Raw genomic sequence first — 17,220 nt, 5'->3', positions numbered from 1 at the left:
TGGTGATGTTGCAGTTTTCCAAGCACAACACAGTGAGACTAATGAATGTACGACAGCTTCTTTATTATTAATCTAATGAAAAAAGTAATCATTTTTATGTGCTTGTCACAAACTTAGATCAAAAATTTCACAGTGTCCAATAACCTTCAAAGGGCATAATTACTAACATATATACAATTGTTGTTATATAAAAAGAAATTTACAAACAATACAACAAATACTATAGAGATACAAATTAAATAAACTTGTTATTCAGATACAGTAGGTTTATTTACCATGTATACATTTATTTAACATATTTTGTTGTTTTATTAACATTAATGACAAATATAGGCTATGGTCCCTTTAAGACCGAGTCCATGGATACTGACACTGTTTTCACCCGAATGTTTACATCCACTTAAGCCATAACCGACTGTGTTTACGTGAGATAATCCACACGATGGACATTTTGACAACTATGTGTGCATTTGACCATTCAGGCACGAGGAGAACCGATCGCGCGCAAGTCTGTCATTCAGCGCGATTCCGCCTTCACTAATCGATAACGAATTGTGATTGAAAGCATGCAATTGGCAATGTGTGTGTTGTCATCATTTCCACACTTCTGAGTCTGACATTGTTTCTGCTGTCGTCGGAGTCTCTGTGCACGGACAATTCTGTCAGTTATGTCACGTGAGGTATCGGTCTTTGGTATCGGGGGTATTTTTACGAGTACAAGTAGCCTACATGAGCTTGGTATCGGCCTGATACGATACTAGTATCGGTATCGGTGCATCCCTATTCGTTAGTGTGCAGAAATTGACGAAATCACTGCTTTCATGATCTCAACAACATGTCTGTGATCGACTACAATGTGCAACCTTTCATGCCACGATCTAAATATAATGCAGCACTTTTCATGATTAGTTAACATTGAGAGCTGTAATAGTAAAAACATGCTAAAAGTTTTCGAGAGAGCAATACTGTTAAATCATTTCTTATTTCTTGGGCTTCACATTTTTCCATTGTGCACATCATGTACCTACCTAGACAAAACAAGAAGTAGTCGTCCATGGACACACTGACGCTCTCACACACAACCAGAAGTTGAAGACACACACACACATACATACATTTCTTGTTATTATATTTCTCGAAATGCCATACATGGAAAGGTTTGATACTCAAGTCGTATGATTGGATGCTCAAGCCATCCTGGAGATTGTTATTTGACCTATGTCTATAAATATGACCCTTCTTCCTGAATAAATCTGAGAATGCTTTGTACCACACTTGATCTGTGTCCGCTTGGTCATTCTCCCGAGATCTCGCGCTGCCGCTGCCACACATCACAGGGGTTGAGGCTACTGAGACCGAGACTACAAATATTCTGCCTAAGATTGAGATTTTAACCTAACAAATACTGAGCTAGCTCATATGCAAATATGTCAGCCAATCACAGCAGTGGGCGTTTACACTGAAGTCTCACAGCAGACACGCCCCTTAAAACACAGCGTTCAAATCAGGGTAGGAAAAATGCCAGGAAACATTATAAAACAAAACAGTTAATGACCCCTTTAAAATAAACGTGGTCTGCGGCGACTCTCCTGCATATGATCCGCAGTTCACGTGACACTAACGCGAAAACTGACTGTGACAAGCAGGGCGGGGCGAGAGCCGTGAGGGAACGGCGCGAGGCCGGTGGTGTGATTGCCAATGAGCGTCACCTGCGCTCGGCACCGGTCTCGTATCTCTCACGGAGGAGCTCCGGAAGCATAAAAGGAGGAGCAAAGACAGTGATGGACGAGAGAGGACCAGGCATGGACTTTATGTTTGTGTGTCATTTTACTTTTGTTTTGTTGTTTGTTTATTTTATATTAAAATTTGTTGAACATTCGCTGGTTCCCGCTGTATTTACTAACCTCGTTACACGGACTTCATTCGCGTCAGTGGAAAGCATATTTACACTGTCTGAATCGTTCCCTGTCCCCTATATAGTGCACTATGTGCCATTCACCTTAGAGAAACTATAGTAAATGTGAGAACAAGTGAGAACAGTTTCAGCGTCTATTATAATGTAGGGGGCGGGGCTTCAGATTCTAGAGAGCATTTGATTGGACAGAAGATCTGATGAGAAGCTGGTGGTGTCATGAAAATCCGTGATCCATTTAAGCGGAAGTAAGAGACTCTTATATTTGTAGTTTTCATGATAATTTTAGTTTCTCCTTAAAATATAGCAATAAAAATATTGCTATTTAGGTTAAATTTATTTTGAGTTTTAATTTTTATTTATTTTCAGTTAATAATTTTAGTGCTTCTACAAACTTATTTCAGTTTATTGCCAAGGCAACATTTAGTTTAAGTTTTTCAACAAACATTTATATTTTATTTTATTTAGCTTTATTTCAATTAACAGAAATGTTTTTTGTAGTTTTAATGATAATAACCCTGATTTCAAATCCTAAAAAACAACATATAGTGTTTAAAGACAAAAACTGAGGCTGCGTCTGAAATCGCATACTTCCTTACTATATAGTAGGCGAAAAACAATGTCCGTGTGTCTCAATCAGCTCCCTAGTTCAGTAGTCAGGGCACTGATCAGGGTATCAGCCACATTCACTTTCATTATATACTGATTCACGACCTAGGGAGCTAGGGAGCGGATTGAGATGCAGGGTGTGACAAAAGAAGTATGCCCGAATTCACAGCACTCATAAAAGAGTTGGCAAAAAATGACCTACTTCGAAGCGTGCATACGATGGACACTTTACTATCCCATGGGAGAGGATTTGTGAATGGCAGTAAAGCGACACATGGTGAATGTAGTATGTCTGGATTACATTCATACTATAAATAGAGTATGTGATTTGACCAACATGAGGGAAGGTCAGGCATGTTGTAATTACCGTAATTTCGTAAGAACAACATGTGACGTTCGGATTATGCATTTCTATAGCAACACTATCAACAAATCAATCAGCAGCGGTCAGGTGGTACAAGTGGGAGCTCTCTGAAAATTCCCAGGTTACAAGTTGTAATTACGAGTTTAACGCTTTTTACAAGTTGGAATCGTGGAATTACGGTAATTATGAATGCACCGTTGCCAAGTCCGTGGTTTTCCCACAGAATAGGGGTACTTTAAAAGTGTTCCCGCGGGATGTTTTTCATGTCCGCGGGTTAAAGCGACCCCAGTAACGTGATATTTATCCCCTGGAGTGCTCATTTTATGAGGGGAACCCCGCCAAAAAAACATGCAGATTTTACCCCATGGGACACGATATTCACCAAGGGACGCTATTGGGCTAATTTTGGGCTTGATTTGAGTAGCAATTAGCGCCATGTCATAATAACCGTAACTATTTGTCATGATCACTAGTGGGAGTGCCCTATATCAGCCACTAGAGGGCACTCCAACCCGGACTCTTGTTTTCTACACTTGGACTTCATTTCCCAGAACTCACTTCCCGGACTCATTACCTCTTCATTGCACCCAGCTGTCTTGTGTTATGTTCATTAGTGTCTGTCTATTTATATCTGGTTTGTTTCTGCTTTTGTTATCGTGGTTTCATTTATGGTCACCGGTTACTCTGTTTGTTTTCTGTTTGGACTGCTCTGTGGATTTTGACCCTTGCCTGTTTGTGGATTACGTGTTGGATTACCCCATTACAGCTGCATTTGGATCTTACCTTCTTGTCTCTGTGCATACGTGACACTATTCTGACTTGTAAAAGGCATGATTCACGTGATTGAAAAACTCATAATTAGGGATACACTAGTATCGTATTGGGCGATACCAAGCTCATGTACTTGTACTCGTAAAAAATACCCCCGATACCAAAGACCGATACTTCAGGTGACGTAACTGACAGAATTGTCCGTGCACAGAGACTCCGACGACAGCAGAAACAATGTCAGACTCAGAAGTGTGGAAATACTTCAAAATTAATGATGACAACACACACATTGCCAATTGCATCCTTCCAATCACAATTCGTTATCGATTAGTGAAGGCGGAATCGATCTGAATGACAGACCAGAAGCCTCTCTCTCTCTTTCTTGCGCGCGATCGTTTCTCCTCGCGCCTGAATGGTCAAATGCACACACAGTTGTCAAAATGTCCATCGTGTGGATTATCTCATTCATTAGTCTCACTGTGTTGTGCTTGGAAAACTGCAACATCACCAAAAAAAAACAAATGTATAGGCATCGGTATCGGCGAGTACTAGAAAAAAGTATCGGTACTCGTACTCGGTCCTTAAAAATGGTATCGGTGCATCCCTAATCGTAATTTCTGAGAGCTACGACTTATACCACGCAACCAACGCTTTTTTATTTTGGAGTTAATAGCGCAAGAGAAACGCACGTGTCAGAATCCGAGGACGTGAAAAGCTCCAAGTATTTACGGTAAATTACAACATGGCGTGAACGCGGCATTTATTCTCTTCTTTCGGATTGGTGACATCTGAGCGAGGCTCTGACTTTAAACTAAGGTTCACTGCGCAGGATGTGTTTTAACACACTGAAGGTCACACATGATGTTCACACTGCTGCTTAACGAGGCGCTTCATTGAGCCACAGACGCTAGAGACCGCGCTACTCGTCAGGTGTTGTTCGCAAATCACCAGCCATTAGCATTTGTCATGCCTGGTTTTACACGAGCACCCCCTGTGGGCATCAGGCAGACATTTTTGCATGCAAATAAATAATAACTGCAGTAATGAACACAATGTCGATATGCACAGGTTCTGAAATGTTATGCTCAATTCTGAAGAAGTACTTTAGGCCAGAAACATGCAGCATTTTCATAAAGATCTCACGTATTGTTTTCGAAGGCTGTATTTTCAACATATTTATAAATGATTATATAATATACATAAATGAAATGTCAAAGAAATAAATATAAATTAATTAATTTCAGAAACATACCTGTATTCACTTAAAAGTAAAATATATTAATGAAAAAACATGTCCTTTAGTGTGGATTGTAAATAAATAAATAAATAGGTGAATAACATTTATTATAATGGGTTTATGTGAAGATTGTTTATTTAAGTTCACTTATATTAAAGTATATATTTTAGAGCCTATTAAGTGTATTTTAAAATTTTGGCTTATTCATACTTAATGATTTTGTTTGTTAAAATTTTTTAATGAATATATAAATTAACTGTCAAAGATATACATGCAAATACATTTCAGAAACAAAATTTTTCTCAGTAAAAAATGAATTTACTCAGTAAAAAAAAATATGAAATTATGTCCTTTAATGTGGATATTTGTGTTATTTCATTATATATTATCATTTTATATATTATAATATTTCATACAAAGTAATAATTATATATATATATATATATATATATATATATATATATATATATATATATATATAGCGGCCAATCAATTAAAAATATATATATATTTTTTGTAATTAATCACTATTAATCACATCCTAACATTAAAGTTATTATATTTTTATATTGTAATAATTTCACTTTTAATCTCTAAAGTAATAGACCATATATTTTAAATATTTGATCAAACAGGTAGGAAATATGCAGAAGTTGAATTAAGTTATCAAACACTTCACAGTCTTCACTGCATAATTTATAAAATAAATATAGATGAATCCTTATTAAAGCTACAAAAGTGATTCAGTCAAGAGCAGTGAGTGATTTTCTGTCTTTTGTTCTTTAATTAACATTAATGACATACATAGGGCCCTATGAAATCCATTTTATTTTTTCCTAAATTCCGTTTTATTTTTTCCCAAATTCAGATTTTTCCATTTTAATTTTTTTTTCAGTTTTATTTAATTATTTTTAAATTTTTAATGGTTAAATTAAATTTTAGTAATCAAAAAGCATGTCTAATCTATGGAAGAGGATTAGGGCCAAGCAATAATAAAAAAATAAAACCATCTTGAGATTAAAGTTGTTAAATTTCGAGAAAAAAATCGTTAAATTTTGAGAAAAAGGTCGAGATAAAATGTTGAGAATAAACTCGTTAAATTACGAGAAAAAAACACGTTAAATTTCGAGAAAAAAGTTGAGATAAAATGTTGAGAATAAAGTCATTAAATTACGAGAAAAAAACGTTAAATTACAAGAACAAATTCATTAAATTATGAGAAAAATGTTAAATTTCGAGAAAAAATGGTGAGAATAAACTCATTAAATTATGAGGAAAAAAGTTGTTAAATTACGAGAACAAATTCGTTAAATTATGTGAAAAATGTTACATTTCGAGAAAAAAGTCAAGAAAAAATTGAGAATAAAGTCATTAAATTACGAGAAAAAAGACGTTAAATTACAAGAACAAATTCGTTAAATTATGAGAAAAATTTTAAATTGAGAAAAAAGTCGAGAAAAAATGTTGAGAATAAAGTCATTAAATTACGAGAAAAAGACATTAAATTACGAGAAAAAAGAAAGACGTTAAATTACAAGAACAAATTCGTTAAATTACGAGAAAAAAACTCGTTAAATTTCAAGAAAAAAGTGGAGATAAAATGTTGAGAATAAAGTCATTAAATTATGAGAAAAAAAGTCATTAAATTACGAGAAAAAGACATTAAATTACGAGAACAAATTTGTAAAATTTGAGAAAAAAGTCGTTAAATTACCAGAACAAATTCTTTAAATTACGAGAATTTGTTCTCGTAATTTAATGACTTTTTTTCTCATAATGTAATGAGTTTAATCTCAACATTTTATCTCGACTTTTTTCTCGAAATTTAACAACTTTAATCTTGAGATGGTTTTATTTTTTTATTATTGCTTGGCCCTAATCCTCTTCTGTACTAATCAATGGAAATAATGAAACGCATCTAATTTACCAACTATTTATTAAAAGTTTAATAAAAAAATTTTAGGGCCCAATGATATACGTTTTATTTTTACCAAATTCGGTTTTCTTTTCTGGACTCCATTTTAATGGTTTAATTACATTTTAATACTCAAAAAGCATGTCTAATTAATTGAATTCTTAAAAACAATAAAATTCATTAATTAAAAAAAAAGTATTATGATTTTTTTTTTTTCCAGAAATTGTTCATTATTTTCATTTTTCCGGCAATGAACGCATACCATTTAATTTATCTTTTAATCATGAAATTAAACTTTTTTTTGTCAAACAATGTGCTGCACAACAGATCTCTGTGTATGCATGTACACAATTTCCCACGAAATTGATATACAATAAACATATTAAACTTATAATAGGAAGGAGTATGTATGTATGTATGTATATTGACTTAAATTTTTGAACAAAAACAAAGTGCACCTTGACTAAAGTAGTAAATTAATTTCATCTTCGAGTGAACTTATGAGATACAGTAGAACAAAAGCGTAACAATCACCTAAATTCAATATTATGATCATTGGTTCTTGTACAGGAAGATTGTATGATTATGAAGAGAACTCTTGATGACCTCAACCTGTATCATCACAAGTTTATTAAGAGACTGTACAATACAAATGAAAAATAAAATTAAAAATACATAGATGGAGAACATAAGAAAAACAAGTTTTGGACTGGTTCTGTCCTATAACAGCTGGAAATACTGTACAGCAGACAAACATGCTGAAACCAGTCGACCGTTCGAGAGTAATAAAGACCGTCCATGTATTAAGACACCAGTCTAATAAACATACAAAAAAATATTACGTTAGCTGTCTTGGTGTACGTATACATATTTATATATAATATATAAAAAAATAACTGAAATAACATTAATGAAGTTATAGGAGGTGGTCAAAGGATATTGACGAGACAGACACTATACTTTGGAAACACTTCTGCAGTAAGAGAAAAACTAAATCAGAAGCCAAAAGGAGCAAATAATACGTTTGCCCATCCCCTCCGGACGCCATCTGTGCATTTACAATTGTTTAATTTGGCCACGTTACGCGGGTTTCTTCAGGTTCACATGTTTTCAGCGGGGGTCATATTCTGTTATGGAGGTTCGTGTTATTCGGCATCACTAAATTTGGAATAATAACAGCGGACATCAGCTGGGGAGTGAATTTGTTTTAGATCGGTAAGGGTTTGGCTTGACGCTCATGAAGGTCCACGAACAGCTCCGAGTCTGAGCGACGCGGGTGTCGGGTCGGGGAGGATTGGCCAATGAGAACCACCTGGTCATCTTTGAAATCATCTTAAAAGATCTTCCCTTTCTTCTTGTTCTTTTCCAAAGTCCTGTGGGGAAATAAACAGAATGATTTCATAAACACTTTCAGCGACGGATTTTGTCATTAATTTCTCCAAAAAAGTCTTTAGAGCATCATTCGCAGTGCTTCTTTTTTTTTGCTCATTATGACTCTGATTGGTGGGATTTTCCATAGAGCATTATGGGTAATGTAGTTTTTCACCACAAATGCCCTTGTTGAAGGGTTAGTTCACCCAAAAATGAAATTTGTGTCATTAATTACTCACTGTTGCGCACAAAAAGTATTCTCGTCGCTTCATAACATTAAGGTTGAACCACTGTAGTCACATGACTGTTTTAATGATGTTTTTACTACTTTTCTGGACCTTGAATTTCATTGCTTTCTATTGAGGATTTAAAAAAAAAAACTCTCAGATTTCATCAAAAATATCTTAATTTGCGTTCAGAAGATGAATGAAGGTCTTACGGGTGTGAAACAACATGAGTGTGAGTAATTAATGACAGAAATTTCATTTTTGGCTGAAATAACCCTTTAAACAATTATTTTAAAAATAAGTTGAAATAATGCAGGTTGACAACTTGTCATGTTACCATGTTTTACCATGTTATTACTACATTTACCCCCTTTTTAATTTAAAAAAAATTAAGAATTCCTTGAAATATACAAATTTACAATGACTACAGCAAAAACCAGGGTGATGCAAGAAAATATATATTTTTTATTATTAGTTATGAGGAATTTTATTTGAATATATAATTATATTAAATTTATAAGAACATAAAATATGAGAATTATCATTAAGTCCATTGACTTTAATTAAATTCCTTTGAACTTATAGCTCATGACTGCTCAAAATTTATGAAACCTACATATTCTTTTTCTAACAAAACAACATCAGTATTACTCTGAAATGTTTTCAAACTAAATATATTCATTTTACTTGTATAAACAGGCTGAATCTCGTGCTCATGCTGCAGCGGTTCATCAGTAGGGGGCAGCAGAGGGAAATCTGCACTTTTCAAACCCTCTTTTTCAAATTTAGACCATTTTTGGTTTATTTTAATTTCAGAATTATCATGTTTGCATGTGTGAGCATGTTTGTAAACAAAAAAAAAAAATGTGTGTGAGTGTAATAAAGAGGATAAATGAATTTTACAGAAGTAATTTGAGACAAATCTTACTAATAGATGTATAAAAAAAAAAAAAAGCATAATTTAAGTGTAAAACCACTTCACTTTCAGGCCAAAACGGACCAGAACGCAAAAGGTGTAACAATTTAGGTTAAATGGTTATATCTCTTACATTTTTCTTTTTAAAAATACCTGAAAAAAATAAATAAATGATGTGTATTTTGACAGTCTTTAAAAAAAATTCTTAAAAACAAACAAAACAAAACAAAACAAAACAAAAAACAGTATTTAGAACAAAAATGAAACTGTGGATCTGAATGCAATATAAAGAAGATAAAAAAAGTGTCATTTACATCACGTACATTTTCTGCTGCTCCAGGATCCTCTGCTGGGTCTCCCAGGTCGATCTCTCCTCCTCAAACTGACGCCGTCTCTCCTCCAGCTCCTTATGCTGAGCCTCCAGGTTCTTCTTCATCTGCTCATGACGCCGCTGCAGCTGCACACACACACACACACACACACACACACACAAAATCAAATCAAACACACAGAGTACAGAATTACACTGAAGTGGAAGAGTTCTGAAATCATGTGTGTGTGCAACAGCATTATTTTAGTATCATTAAAAAAATTTATTTCGCCATTATTATATATTATATTTTTATTATTTAGATTTTTGTTTTAATTTTAAAGTTTCAATAAATATTTTTTTTTTCATTTGTATTACTTTTATTTAAAATGTCTAGTTTTTATTAATTTTTAATTCAGTTTTAGTTATTAGTACATCAATTAAAACTAATTAAATGACAATAAAAGTTTGCTGACATAAAAGTTTGTTTTTTATAATTTATTTTAAAGGGTTAGTTCACCAAAAAATGAAAGTTACGTCATTTATTACTCTCCCTCATGTCGTTCCACACGCGAAAGACCTTCGTTCATCTTCAGAACACAAATTAAGATATTTTTGATGAAATCTGCAAGTTTTTTTTTTATCTTCAATAGAAAGCAACGTTCAGCGCTTCCAGGTTCTATATCAGGCTCAGTATTGGCCGACACTGATCATGTGACCAGCATGATGCATGAGTGTGATGCTGACGCAGGAGCCGGCCAATAATGAGCCGACGTTCAGACATAAACACGGAAGCGTTGAACTGCGTCAACTGCATACGGGTCTGACAGGGGAGAGACGAATTTGTTGAAACTCGTTATTTTTGTTTTGTTTTTGTGCGCAAAAAGTATTCTCGTCTGCAGTCACATGACTGTTTTAATGATGTTTCTGCTACTTTCCCAGACCTTGAATGTGGTAATTTCATTAAAAAACCTCTCGGATTTCATCAAAAATATCTTAATTTGTGTTCAGAAGATGAACGAAGGTCTTACAGGTGTGGAACGACATGAGGGTGAGTAATTAATGACAGAAATTTAATTTCTGGGTGAACTAACTAATTTTTTTTTAAAGTTTTAGTAGCTTAAATAGTGTATAAACATGAATTGATTATTTTTATCTATATTTTTACTAAGCATTTGTAATGTACAATGGCAATGTGGATCAAACTACGGTTCCTTCTAAAATAGTCTAAAATAAAGTAAAATAAAAGTTTACTATGAAAACATAATATAGGAGCATAATTCTTTCAGTTTTATCATCCATCAGTACCTCCGCCTCTGAATCTTTCAGCTTCTGGATCTTCTCCTTGACTTTCATCTCAAAGACCTGCTCCATCTCCATCTCCATCTTCTTCATCTTGGTCACATGCTCCCTTCTCTCCTCCTCCATCTGGGCGAGGGGACTCCTAGGATTGACACATGCCATTAACAATCAGTTCCCTCAGAGCGATGCATCTTCAGAAGACAAGAGAAGACGGAAAGGTGAACCAACAAAGCCCTCGATGCCCTCTCTGTGCGAGACACCCGTGACCAAACGCTCCCGCGAAACATCTCTTGCTCAGGCAAGAAAATATATCAAGACAAACAATCAAACAAACAAGCATCCCGGTTCAACTGTTAATGGCCAAAGCGTTAGTGAGCGCTGCAGGAAAGCTGCGAAGAGGAACATATGCCAGACGGAAAAGTGAACAGGAATCTTTAGATTCGACTTCATCGATGATGCATCTCAATTTTTGCCACTCAAAACAATTACTGGATCTTATTCATGATGTGTTTTTTTGCGAAGTGCGTAAGAATTGCGATGCATCAGTGAATGAATGAGACCCGGAGCACATTTCACATCAGGAACATAAGGAAGGGCTTGTCTTCCGCTGATCTAATCAATACAACAGGGTCACAAGGTCGATTACTCCCCGGAAAAATTGGTGGAAAAGGAGGGATGATGACAGACACTGTTTCCCAGAGGAAGAGAGGATCCGTACTACACAGGGATTTGGAAAAATGTAAATGACCACTTACATGCCTTCAACCGTGTCACCTCTAAAAAACAAAAACACACACACACTTAGCATGCTGCAGATCATACACTAAAGAGCAAAATAATGTGTGAACAGAAGCAGATAAGACTAAACACTTTTAATGTGGTTTCCTGCAAGGCGGTATTTTAGGTTAGAGGTGACTGACTCGTTGGAAGCGTGTGTTCATGCATATACGTGCTTGTGTTAAGAGTTTGGCTTCTTAAATTAGGGGTTAGCGGCCAGAGCAAACTGTGAAGCGAACTCTTATTATAAATCAAGCTATTTAACCCCTTAACTGTCACCGTCTGGGTGCTCTTTTTATTTAGCGTGCATATTTTAGTAATCATCATACATTAGGTATCATTCGAAAGCTTATGAACTCGATTCATCCTGTGAAAACCGTTTTGAAATTGGACATTGCTTTACCATGAAAAACACTATTTTAGCTAGCTCCTCCCCTTGTGGGCGGTGTCAAATTTTATTTTAACTACTTTATATTTAAAATTTTGAAAAACATGTCTGAAAGTCTCAAGGTTCCATATTTGGTGATTGTTTTGTGATATTTGAATAGAGATTTATAAATGTGTTACATGAGAGTGTGTCAAAATGTTTTTAAATGGAATGTGGGTGACACCTGGTGGATATTTTTGGTACAGCGCCTAAACAAAATTTCATACATTTTTGTGATATCAACTTCAAATTTGGAATAACTTATTTAGACATATGGCTTTGATTTGATGGCAATTTTAGAGTAAAAAAAAAACTGATAAAATATATATTTTATATAAAATATATTTATTTAGTATATTAGTACAATTGATTTACAGTAAATATTAACTTGCCTAATATCATTCCAAAGCTTACGAACTCAAAATACATCCTGTGAAAACAGTTTTGAAATTGGACATTACAGTGTTTTTCATGGTAACGCAAATTCTTTTAGCGAGCTGCTCCCCCTGTGGGCGGTGTCAGGTTTGTATTACAAATTTGAACTACTTTATATTTAAAACTTTATCTAATCTTGACAAAACATGTCGGAAAGTCTCAATGTTCCATACATGGTGATTGTTTTGTGATAGAAATGATATTTGGATAGAAATTTATGAGGAAAGTGCGTCAAAATGTTTTTAAATGGAATGTGGGTGACACCCGGTGAATATTTTTGGTACAGCGCCTAAAAAAAATCTCATGGGAACTTTAATTTTTGTGATATCAACTTCAAATTTGGAACACAGCTTGTTTGGATATATGGCTTTGATTGGATGGCAATATTAGAGTAAACATTTTTTTATATAAAATATATATTTTATAAAAAATAAAAATGGTTAGTACAGTACAATTGATTTACAGTAAATATTAACTTCCATAACTTTTTCAGACTTTTATTTTTTGATGTGCTTTTTTTAAGTGATATTTTAGTAATCGTAATAAATTAGGTATAATTTCGAAAGCTTACCAACTCAAAATTCATCCTGTAAAAAATTGTTTTGAAATTGGACATTGCGTTACCATGAAAAACATACTCTAATTCTTTTAGCGAGCTCCTCCCCTAGTGGGCGGTGTCAGGTTTCTTATTACAAATTTTATTTTAACTACTTTATATTTAAAACTTTTTCTAATCTTGACAAAACATGTCGTCTGAAAGTCTCAAGGTTCCATATTTGGTGATTGTTTTGTGATATTTGAATAGAGATTTATAAATGTGTTATATGAGAGTGCGTCAAAATGTTTTTAAATGGAATGTGGGTGACACCTGGTGGATATTTTTGGTACAGCGCCTAAACAAAATTTCATGGGAACTTTAATTTTTGTGATATCAACTTACTTAGACATATGGCTTTTGATTTGATAGCAATTTTACAGTAAATATAAACTTCCACAACTTTTTCAGACTTTTATTTTTATTTATATAATCTGCCGAGTGTCTTTTTTAAAACGAGACCAATTTTATGTCTTTATTCCAAAGTATTCTTGAATTACATCCATTTAGGTTTGGATGGTGCATTTTCATGTCTATGCTCAAAACAGTTAAGGGGTTAAGCGATCTGGAAATTAAAAGTCAACATGGAATCAAAAGAGAACCTCATTTACTTTGTCAAATTTTTTTTTAAATTCTATATTAAATTACATATTTTATAACATTTAAATATACATTATATTTTTCAATCACACTTTTTAACTGCCACTTCTCATGATCCAATCACTCTAATGGACAAAATAAAGTCCTGCCCCTCAATGAATATCCTGTTTCACTTGTAAACTGCATTTCATGTTGATTTTAAAAACAGAAGTGGGCCGGCCACAAGTATGGTTAAAAGTGTGCTCACCGTTTTACCAAAGAACAGGAAATGATGCAACATAAAATTTAACAATGCTGTTTGACAACTGAGCATTACTTAAATTGATCTTAAACCTCAAAAACATACAGAAATTCAGGGAAATGAGCATTTTTCTCCAAATGACAGAAATGCTTTAATTTATTTTAATACAATAAACATTTTTTTTTTTTTTTTTTTTAAACAAATCTACTTCAAACTGTATGTAATAATTATGGAATTATGTATATTCTAATCATTTAATTAAATGGCAGATAAAGTTTATTTTGTAACAAAATAACCAATAATAACAGAAAAAAATGTTCTGTTTAATGCCCAAAATGCACTGGGACTCTTATTTTGAGCTGCTCTGAAACAGCGAGTCTGTAGAACGAGCAACAGCGCCATGTTTTGACTTTAAACATGCTCATATTTATTTAATTAAATCATCGTCAATAGTTGAGCGTGTGTCTGAAATGAATTAGTATGGAACGTAACCACCACACATCAATGGATGCTATCTGTCGCTTTACGTTATTCCAAGCATTTCCACTCACATCTTGAATCTGCATGTTGAAGTGCATGTTCTTGGATCAGTGATATAATGTTCCTAAACAACTTACTTGGTGAGCTGGCCTTTGGTTTTGTTGTTGTCGATTCCGTTACAGGTGACAGCCGCAAGCTTCCTGCTTCTGTAGTTCTCATAATGGACGTTATTCGTCACGTCCTTGAGGTCCTGCATGTGGGTTCTGACACAAAACACCTCATACTTAAAAACAGTTACATTACATTACAAAGAAGCCACAAAGTAAAGACAGTACAGCCATAATTAAAGTATGCATGTCATTATATTAGATACATAAACCATCAAACCAAATGACCACTGAAAGAACACTTCCTAAGAAATGCATTTCACTTTCTCTCTCCAAAAGCTATTGCAACATTGGATGTATTTACCTGATGAGCATATTCCTTAAGAGTGTGAAATCACAGTGGTCTCCATTCTCAACTGAGGAGAAAGAAAAGAGACACATCAAAATATTATTCAAATGCAATTTATAGTTGTTGCTGGACAAATATTGACCTCGAAAACAGCAATTTCTAGCTGATGGAATTAAAGCATCAGCAAAAAAAAAAAAAAAGGTGTCTTCTGCTCACCAAGACTGCATTTATTTGATTTAAAAATACACTAAAAATCAGAAAAATTGTGAAAAATTATTAGAATTTAAATCAGCTGTTTTCTATGTGAATATATAGTAAAGTGTAATTTATTCCTGTGATCAAAGCTGAATTTATTTGATCAAAAATACAGTAAAAATCACAAAATATTATTACAATTTAAAATACCTGTTTTCTATGTGAATATATAGTAAAGTGTAATTTATTCCTGTGATCAAAGCTGAATTTATTTGATCAAAAATACAGTAAAAATCACAAAATATTATTACAATTTAAAATACCTGTTTTCTATGTGAATATATAGTAAAGTGTAATTTATTCCTGTGATCAAAGCTGAATTTATTTGATCAAAAATACAGTAAAAATCACAAAATATTATTACAATTTAAAATACCTGTTTTCTATGTGAATATATAGTAAAGTGTAATTTATTCCTGTGATCAAAGCTGAATTTATTCGATCAAAAATACAGTAAAAATCACAAAATATTATTACAATTTAAAATACCTGTTTTCTATGTGAATATATAGTAAAATGTAATTTATTCCTGTGATCAAAGCTGAATTTTCAGCATCATTACTCCAGTCTTCAGTGTCACATGATCCTTCAGAAATCATTCTGATATGATGATTTACTGTTTAATTAAATATTAATTAATTAATTAAATATTCTCAAATGAAACAAAAAGTAAATTACCATCCATAGTTTTTAATGTTACCTTCTTAACTGAAACGATCACACATTTGAGATTAAAACTGTAACTCTAAAAATTGTGACATCTACCTTCTGCCACTCCCCACGGGTACTGCCTTCCTCTAACCTTCTTGCCGTTCGCCTCGATGATGGTGTTGCTTCCGACCACAGCCAGGGGCAACCGATCCTTGAGAAAGAGAGAGAGAGAGAGACTCATGGATGGCTGTGTACAAGGAATCCGTCTGCTGAAACAACATGCAAAGCTTGGCAGCCGTCCACATGTGAACCGCATGTAGCGTCCACCGCCAGATTCAGACTCATCAGAGGAAACACTTCATTCTACTATATGAACAGCATTTAAAGGGGACACATCACAGAAAACTGAATATTTCTTACTTTTGCTTTTGAAACAAGTGCGTTGGATACACAAGGCTCCTCCTTCAGAACATTTAATGAAACATAAAACAGCTTGTTTAGAAATTGTCTTGCTCATGATATCACAACCTTGAGCTCATTAACCAGGGCTTGACGCTTACTTTTTCCCCCCCAAGGAGCACATGCTCTTAATTTTCTTATATTTATAAGTGCTGTCAAAATTAGTGCATGATTGTTTTTCAGTTTAATGCATTAATATTTAATGCAGCATCCATTTTTTCCATCATAATTTGGCTAGCGTTACTTTATATGATTACGCTCTTATTCACGCAGATGTTTTTAAACCATTCAAGCGCCACAAGACAAACGAGAACACGCTGTCTGTGAATGTCGTGTCATGTGACAGCCAGTATCGAGTTCTCTTTCATGCTTGAACAAACAATAACACACATTATTATGCCAAAATGCCCGTTTTATCAAGTATCATCATAAGAGCAGTCTTAAATGAGTTAAATAACATCTTAAATGAACTTAAGAGTTGAAATTGAGATGCACGTCAGATCCGCGCCATGTTCGGCTCTTAAAGCGACAGCAGCCTAATAAACCAGTTGCTGTGATGATGTCCGTCAGTAATGTTAATCAAAGAACAAAGATAACAGAAAACTGTAGCTTTAATAAGGATTAATCTATATTTAATTTATAATTTATGCTGTAAAGTGTTTGATAACTTTGTTCAATTTCTGTATATTTCTAGGTAAGTATGAGATTTATTAAAATGGGTTTATGTTAATTTATGTAAGAGTTATTTTTTAAACTCTAATAAATGTTGAGATTAATCGTTTTAGTTATACTGTAATGTTTAATGTCTATAATTAATGTTTAAAAAAAAAAATCGATTTCATAGCGACATCAGTAGCAGTGAATCTGTGAATCATTCATAAAAAGATGCCATTAAACATATTTAAAATAT

The 17,220-nt window shown here is 33.7% G+C and overlaps 1 protein-coding gene across 7 annotated transcripts in view; it reads right to left on the bottom strand.

Annotated features, from left to right (window-relative positions):
- Window positions 1–7,423: 7,423 nt before the first annotated feature.
- Window positions 7,424–17,220, bottom strand: part of septin7b (septin 7b) — a 28,873-nt gene continuing 19,076 nt past the window's right edge. For 2 of the 7 annotated variants that reach the window (XM_048151792.1, XM_048151798.1), the window contains 8 exons: window positions 16,272–16,313; window positions 15,966–16,062; window positions 14,961–15,012; window positions 14,627–14,752; window positions 11,690–11,710; window positions 10,941–11,076; window positions 9,637–9,779; window positions 7,424–8,181 (listed from right to left, as the gene is read on the bottom strand). In XM_048151792.1, coding sequence (XP_048007749.1) covers window positions 8,142–8,181; window positions 9,637–9,779; window positions 10,941–11,076; window positions 11,690–11,710; window positions 14,627–14,752; window positions 14,961–15,012; window positions 15,966–16,062; window positions 16,272–16,313 — 657 coding nt within the window. In that variant the 3' untranslated portion in view covers window positions 7,424–8,141. The remainder of the gene's footprint in view (window positions 8,182–9,636; window positions 9,780–10,940; window positions 11,077–11,689; window positions 11,711–14,626; window positions 14,753–14,960; window positions 15,013–15,965; window positions 16,063–16,271; window positions 16,314–17,220) is intronic. The other 5 variants (XM_048151793.1, XM_048151794.1, XM_048151795.1 and 2 more) reach the window with 5 other exon arrangements.

The sequence above is a fragment of the Megalobrama amblycephala genome, linkage group LG13, assembly GCF_018812025.1.
Source record: "Megalobrama amblycephala isolate DHTTF-2021 linkage group LG13, ASM1881202v1, whole genome shotgun sequence".
NCBI lineage: Eukaryota > Metazoa > Chordata > Actinopteri > Cypriniformes > Xenocyprididae > Megalobrama > Megalobrama amblycephala.
This window is presented reverse-complemented; position numbering and strand designations above follow the sequence as displayed.